Source organism: Channa argus, chromosome 2, assembly GCF_033026475.1.
Source record: "Channa argus isolate prfri chromosome 2, Channa argus male v1.0, whole genome shotgun sequence".
Classification (NCBI taxonomy): Eukaryota; Metazoa; Chordata; class Actinopteri; order Anabantiformes; family Channidae; genus Channa; species Channa argus.
In genome coordinates, this window is record NC_090198.1 from 5,945,142 (window position 1) to 5,953,446 (window position 8,305).

Consider the following 8,305-nt stretch of genomic DNA (forward strand, 5'->3'; position numbering starts at 1 on the left):
CACAATGCTTCCCCCAGCCAAAAACCCTGGACAAGTACTTAGCATTCTACTTCTCATCAGTCGACCTCATTCAGGGGACCTGCGTACATACAATAGGGAGCTTTATTGAAAGCAGAAGTAAAAAAAAAAAAAAAAAAAAAAAGTGAACTGAAGAAAGAGAAACTGTCCTGCAGGGCCCGAATTCTAATTTCCAATCAATCATAAAGACACACAGCACGATAAGACCTATGATGACAGATTAACAGATAGTGCTAGGAGCCTGAAAGTGTGCCAGAATAGACAGGACCTCATTGATAATAATCTCAAGCTCCGGGAATGAATAGGGCATATATTTCATCAGGTGTGATCCAGCCAGTATTACACTGAGGCAGCCTGCGCTGGCAAAAACAAAGTAATGAATAGGCTGCCTCCGCTAATGGCTTTGAGCCATCCTCTGTATATCTTCTTGTCTCTCTGTTTTTCGACACAGGTGATCCAGACTGTCAGCGCCGTGGACAAAGACGACCCAATCCAGGGCCACTACTTTGACTATCGCCTAGTGCCGGAGATGCTCAACAACCCCAACTTTACCATTAAAAACAACCAAGGTAAGAGATTAAAGAAATCACAAGTGGGAACAATTTGTTTTTGTTTTGTGGCAAAATGACTGAAGTTTCTGTAAATTCCTTCAATGGCTTTCCGGTCTGTTCTCTATCCCACGGCATGTTAGCCAAACTGGAGATGAAATCTGGTGGATCACTGTAGCTCACAATTAGCAGATGTGAAATGTGTTTGGACACCAGCTTCTTTTTTACTCCCCAGTGCGTTTTGAGGGAAACTAAATGAATGGTAATGGAATGGCTTTTCCGGCTAGTCTTGCAGCTCAATGTGGAGTGACTTCCTAGGAGCCGTTGCAGTGCGGCAGATGGCACGAAATGTATTTGCTAAATACTCTGATTGGTTTATTTGCTGTTTTCCCGTCTTTATTCAGTTCCCTCTTCCCCTGCATTCCTTTCCATAACCGGCTCTGAACAGGCTGTGTTCATGATGACGTTGTGTAATGTTTTGAGCTCGGGGCAAAAATTCTTCATATGGCTCCAGCCTTCTGTTTCGACACGGAGGCTGCAGGCTAACTTACTGCAACCTCTTTCCGATGGAAGAGAGACTTCATAAAAACCAGGTCATCAAATGGACTAGCCATCTTTTGACAAAAATAAAACCATTTACAGGTACATTAGCCTGCAAGAAGAGATGAAATGTCAGAGTAATAATTACAGGCAATAGAACACAGCCATGACTAGGTAGACTTGTGCTTTTGCCGACACACTGAACCCCAATTAAATGGGGTAAATATATATATTTTTGCAACGCATGTGTGGAAAACTCATGCTTAAAAACTTGAAAATGCATGAATGTTGAAAACAACAAGTACACACTCACTGCTAAATACTCAGCCTTAACTGTGGATCAGTGTCGCACTACATAAAAGATGCTTGTTCCTGAACCCTGCCTTTTTGTTAAGAGGAGATTTAATAGTTTCTTAAGATGATGTAACAGATAAAATCCTCCCTGTGGACATTTCCCCAGTATAAGCACATCTCTGCATTAGTACCAAACCCTCAGTTACAGGAATCCAAAGGAAATGTGCGTTGGGATTCAGCCGTATGTATCATATACAGCAGCAGCCTCTTATCTATTGTACTGCTAATTCCAAACAGAAAAACGAAGCCCATCGCACAACATCCCCGAGCACTTCAGTGACTATTTCTATCTGAATCGGCAGCTGTGGGAGACACTTCAGTGAAGAGCGTCAGGCTCCTGTATGGCTCTGTGTGCTGCTTTTGTTTGCAATGATGACTCTAATTGTAGGGATTGCATAGTGAAGAGGTAAGGGGTTGCCCACAGCGGGGGGGTGGGGGGGTGGTTCTGGGTTCTGACCAGCTGTGTGCAAAATATCAAGAACTTTGACAATGTGTGTTTAGGAGGCAGGGTTATAACACAGCAGAACATCCCATTCCACAATACAAAGCTGAACTCATTAGCAATAAAATGGACCCTTACTCAGGTCAATATGGCTACGGATTTTGCAGCTGTACCCTTATACGGGTCTGGTGCAACACCTTTTGGGGGGACAATATTAGCAAACGTTTGAAAGAAACTGCTTTACGGAGCTAAAACTTAACTGGTAGGACTTAGTCACACACTTTATATACTCATGTGATGCTGTTTTAGCATTATCCAATCGCATATATGTCAACTATGGGAAACTGTGGATATATTATGAGAACTGGATTGTTCTCATAAAGTTGCTCCTCTAGACGTTCCAAATCATATTGGACTAATTAAATCACCTTCTCAAATATTATCTATCTAAGATATTTAGGTGTCTCTATGGGACCAAATTTTTGGTGCCAGTGCTCCTCACACACATCACACACACATATATTATATTATATATATATATATATATATGTATATATATATATACTGTAAACTGCTCCCAGCTTTGTATGTATTACCATACTTCATGTTTTCGAAAATCGATTCATAGTCACCTAAATCTGGACAGTCATGAAAGGACTCGTGGAAATTCTGAAGGTATTTTACAAATTTATAACAAATGCTTCTATCAGGACTCAAAACTAATCCAGTCCATCTGTTTTAACCAGTTTCTCAGATGGTACAACTTATGAAATTGTCGGTCTACAGCATCATTTACATCTTTTATTTGCACCACACTGCACACTAACATGCAGTGTGATACTCTCACCTTAATAACAGTGAGAAGTTCTGTCTAGATGAAACAGAACCTAAAAACTTTATTTATTTATTTATTTTTCCCATTCTATCCCTTTGGTTTTACTGCATGTTAATATAAAGCAGTTAAGTCCTGCGGCTGTGGTATTCATTATTGTGTTGCCCATGCACTGTAGTTGTTCACATAATCTTTTGAGACTTCAGAAGTTCAGAAAGTTTTTACATTGTTAGTGTCACTTCTGCTGTCACTACTGTCATTCGGAGCCTCCTACATATTAAGTTATTTATAGCAAAACTTCAATTCAGATGAGCTGCTGCTTTTGTTATGGCACTAATTAATATTTCATTGTACACCATGGTTTCATCTGAATCCATCAGTTGCTAGATTAAACACTGTTATTATGCCCTTTTACAGTATGCAAGCTTTTTTTTTTTTTTTTTTAAGTAGTACTGTAACAACAGTGAGCTCAGTCTGTTTGAAGGTTATGTGCACAGCTGTCTTTCTCTTTGAGTCACCGTCTTGTTTCTGTGGGTGGCCTGATGGGCAGGAAATGTTCACTTCTATTTTTACCATCAATAGTTTCCGAGACACTGTTAAAAAAAAAAACCTGACCTGTATATGACAACGAGACCTCAAGGTTTATTAAAGTACAGTAGATACTTGCATGCTTACTACGCGCTGCCGAGTGATCCAAATGAAATAGGACATATCGGCGTACACAAAGCAGAGCGCACCATTTTGTGGCAGCGCTCATAAGAAAATCAATCTGGGCATATGTTCACATCAATTACAGATTGTGCAAAGCAAATAATTCTGTCATGAAGCATTCCATCTTTTGATTAAGTTTGCTCTGTCAACGTGGATGTTTCAACGTGGCCCCTGTCTCTCTATAGCGTATATCACCAGATCTGCTCCCCTGTTTCTTCTCTGTAGCGTACACTCAAGTTGCAGTGGCAAAGGTTAGACTAAATCTTGTACGTTTTTCCATAAGATCACCAGGAGTAGGTTCTTATGGGAATGCAAGTGTTTGATAATGTGAGCAGGGTAAGGAGAGCTAGCTAATGAGCAGACAGCTTCACAGAAGTGTCATCAAAGAGCAGCTGGCACCTCTCTGGGTCGACATGTGCCATCTTCTTAGTCGCTGTCGCCTGCCGTGGTCCCTTCATTTCGTCAGCTTTCAAAGGGGGAGAGCAAACTTCCTTCAGAATTCCCAAATTGGACTGTCGACAGAAAGGGAAGGTGGCTGAAATCCATCTGCAGCACTGGAATGTGAGAATACTTAAAAGCTTAGTGACGATTGATGTGAAATTAGTTTACCCTCATGCTGCACTGATCTTCACACAATTTAATAATAGAACTTCAGTCTGTCGCCGCCATGAATAATAATGGGTTTTTCACACATCTTTGCAAAAAATTCATCTCTGGCTTTACTTCCCCCTGACAGACAATTCAATCAGTGTTCTAGCCAAGCATGATACCTTCCGACGACAGAAACAGGAGATGTATTTCCTGCCAATCATCGTGACGGACAATGGGAATCCACCGATGAGCAGCACCAACACTTTGACCATCCGAGTCTGTGGGTGCAGCAAGGACGGCATCGTCCAGTCTTGCAATGTGGAGGCCTACGTCTTACCGATTGGTCTTAGCATGGGAGCTCTCATTGCCATCCTGGCCTGCATTATACTGCTTTTAGGTGAGGTGTTTCTTTTCTTGCATTCTTAACACCCTGACCCTAGTCTGACCGTTGTGATTAATTTCATTTGAACTTGTGCACTTGTCAAAGCTTGACCTAGACTTCTTCTTTTTGTCTTCCATCTTTTCCTATCTTTTTTCTGACAGTAATAGTAGTCCTATTTGTGACACTGAGGAGACACAAGAACGAGCCTCTGATTATTAAGGATGATGAGGATGTGAGGGAGAACATTATCCGTTACGATGATGAAGGAGGCGGCGAGGAGGACACGGAGGCATTCGACATTGCCACGCTGCAGAACCCAGATGGCATCAACGGTTACTTACCACGTAAAGACATCAAGCCTGACTTGCAGTTCATGCCCCGGGCGGGCCAGCACTCCGGCCCCAATGGTGTGGATGTCGACGAATTCATCAATGTACGGCTCCATGAGGCAGACAATGATCCCACAGCGCCTCCGTATGACTCCATCCAGATCTATGGCTACGAGGGCCGGGGATCCATCGCCGGCTCCCTTAGCTCACTGGAGACAGCATCATCAGACTCGGACCAGAACTATGACTATCTCAGAGAGTGGGGCCCACGCTTCAGAAGACTTGGGGAGCTCTACTCTGTGGGCGAGACCGACCGTGAGACCTGACCTTTGGTGTGTTAGAAAAAAAGACCTTTCAGATTTTCTTTTTTTTTTTTTTCTGTTCACATACTTGTGTATTAAATGCTAGGGGGTTTGCTGGCTTTTAGAAACAGGTGTTTAAAAGGAAAAAAAACAAAAAACTGTTAATAACAAGGGATGCCACCTTTTTGTATTCTTCTTAGAGTGAAGTATAGAAGTCATCCACTACGTCAAGCGCATTGTTATTGTTGAGCCAAACAATGTCTTTATTAGGAGATCTATGATTCTTGTGGAGTGTAACTTAGATTCCGTTGTGGAGTGTCTAGCAGTATTTTGGGTGTTAGTTATTTGCTGTGACTGCCAGTAGCGGAAAAAAAACCCTGGGATTGCTGGTAGTTACCCAATGAAAGGAAATAACTGATATTGCTTGGTTCTCTGAAGCTTGAACAGACACCATACTCCATGCACCATGGACAGCAGGCTGGACTTACAGAAGCTGTCGAGGGACTTTTGTTTCCCGTCTCCCTGAGCCACCCAGCTGATCGGTGATGTGAAACAGATTGACAATGAAAAAGCAATATATGGTCTACATTACAACGATGAATGTATGTACGATTTGAAAAACGCAAAAAGACAAACCAGTATTGGCTTTAAGGTGAATTTGTTATCATTTGATATATCATCTGGTGGCCACATTTATAAAAGCCCAGAAAGGCTTGCTTTATACGACTCTTTGTATTTACACGCTACTGTGTTACTAGCCTATAAAAGACTGAAGTGAAGACAAAAAAGAGAAATGTAGAAACTTCGAGGCCTTCTTTTTACAGAAGCAACATTAAATACAATTGTAATCTACTGTTTTTTGACAAGAGACGTGTTAATTCCGCATTACTCTGAGTTTTTGTATATCTGTTCTTATATCACGTTTTTTTTTCCGTGCTGACAATTTAAAGTGAGTGTGTTTAGATTCTTTCACATAAAGCTGTTTTTTCAACCACGTGAGACACTATTTCATGGCAGCCAAACCACATCACGAATTTATCGCAGCCGACGACATAGATTTAGAAGTAGGCAGGTGAACGAGAGCTCTTAGTTCCACTAACAACCCTGATGGTCTTAATAATTGGGACTGTAGGAATGGGACCTTGCTGACACATGCTAATTCCGTGTAAAATATATCTCATAATATATTCCGAGGTACAGTCAGTGACCGTCCGAGCACAATACTCCTATTGACTCTCCCCGAAGCATCGAATCTCATTTAGGAAACACAGATCACATTAGTCCCAAGAATAATGACGATCCAGACCATGTGCATATTGTGCTTACACTGTATGATATCAATAAAAAAGACTTGTACTGTACATAGAGTTACTGCTAACGTCATTAGCTTTCAATGAGGTGGTAGGTTTTGTCTCTGCACGTTAGCTCTCGCACATAATGAGAATTTCAATGGCACTACAGCAGCGTGCATACTCAGTTTCTACTGATACAGTATTATGGCAGTTCTCGGTAGACTAAACAATATATATTGAATAGTCCTACATGCAGATCATATTTTCTACTGTGCTTTAATGCTTATAAATGTGTATGTTCAATTATTTACTCCCTGTACTGTAATCTAAGATACCCTGTATTGTTTCCTACTTTGTGAAATATATTTTTATAAATATTGCGGAATTTGATGTGGCTTTCTTATGAGATGTAACTGACAATAACAAGTTGCAGATAAAATATTAACGATATTAAAAGGGACACTCCGTTCATTTTACTCGAGAGTGAGTATCCTCTACATCAGCTTATGCAAGCGGATGCTGTAGGGAGCTTTCTAAGGTTTACGAAGATCAACCTGATGATGTCAAAAACTACTTTTGCTTCTGCCTCTTTAATTATTTACTTTATGTATTTGAGTACAGTCCTACTGCAGGGTAATCTAGGTCTCTGTTGTTGTTCGATGGCCTGTTTCTTCTCACAACACAAGTAAAAGGTTTGACTGACAAGTGGACACACTCCAAATCAAATTCTAGTATTCATCGTAAAAGAGCTCCTGGAAAGCCTGGGAAATCACATGATATCTAACAACAGAATCTAAGTGCAGGAAGCTTTGCTGAATGTCTAAAACTGCTTGTGGCAGGCTGATGTGTCATCAAAACCAGCCCCGTAGCACTTAGTCACCTAGCGTATTCTGGCCCTCCGCACCTTCTATGCTGTTTCGCTGTCTTTCCCGATGCTGTGAAAAGCAAAAAAAAAAAAACGGACTTTTAACCCACTCGACTCAACATTCTATTATTACAGCTTTGGACTCAACCTGCCCCCCCCCCCCCCCCCCCCCCCCCCCCCAAAAAAAAACAGCAGCAAGATAGGAAGGGAAGGAGAAAAAAAAAAGTCAAATGCTTATCATTCTTTTTTTCTTCCTTCTAGCAGTTTTCCCTTGGCTTGAAAATGTTTCGGATGTTGAAGGCAACCTTTCATCCCCTAAAAGTTTGTCGTTCTGCTTGTTCAGAAAATATACTGTCTCAAGGATGTGTTTTTTTTTTATCAGTTTGGCATTATGAAGCTGCGACAACTTTTGGAAAAATATAGCCGACAGTGCTGTTGAAATAACTTTCTGGACCGAGTGTGGCGTGGCTCTGTCACACACAGTGATTGGAACGTACGGGTGCTTTAAAATATAGTCGCAATCGATCAAAGGCACTGAATGATCAAATCAGCAAGCACTGTAATTATCACTTAGTATGTCACCATCTTAGACAAGTATATAATCCTTAACATTCTTATATGATATAGTCTAATTAGATAGATACAACCTAATCTATAATTATCTACGTGCTATCAAAGGGAAAAACTAACTGTGCATTAATCCTCCTCTGTTATCCCCACAGTTTGTACCCAGGGAGATAAAAGTTTTGCAGGAGACAGGACTTCATTATATTAATTAGTTTGGGATGTAAATTGTGATGTTGTGTTACAGTAATACTTATCCGCTTCTGATATTTATTTTATTTTTATGAGCAAATGAGATTAGAAATAATGCAATTTCCCATTTCTTGCCTTTAAAAAAAAAAAAAAAAAAAAAAAAATCCCTTTCTCTTTTTTTTTTCTTACATAGTCTCCTCTTTGTTAATCTTGTTGAAAGATTAGGCTTTTGTTCAGCTTTATCTGATATTGAGGTTTCTCATAAATAACAAAAGCTCTTGATCATATCAATTACAGACTGTGGCTCAGTGAACTCAAAGGCACAGAATCACACAATTCACCG

At 40.6% G+C, this 8,305-nt stretch overlaps 1 protein-coding gene across 6 annotated transcripts in view; it reads left to right on the plus strand.

The window, feature by feature from the left end:
* The window catches only part of cdh8 (cadherin 8), a 93,827-nt gene extending 86,467 nt beyond the window's left edge, over positions 1–7,360 (plus strand). For 5 of the 6 annotated variants that reach the window (XM_067495000.1, XM_067495002.1, XM_067495003.1 and 2 more), the window contains 3 exons: positions 470–587; positions 4,182–4,433; positions 4,580–7,360. In XM_067495000.1, the coding sequence (XP_067351101.1) occupies positions 470–587; positions 4,182–4,433; positions 4,580–5,073 (864 nt within the window). In that variant the 3' untranslated portion in view covers positions 5,074–7,360. The remainder of the gene's footprint in view (positions 1–469; positions 588–4,181; positions 4,434–4,579) is intronic. The other variant, XM_067495001.1, reaches the window with a different exon arrangement.
* Positions 7,361–8,305: the final 945 nt, after the last annotated feature.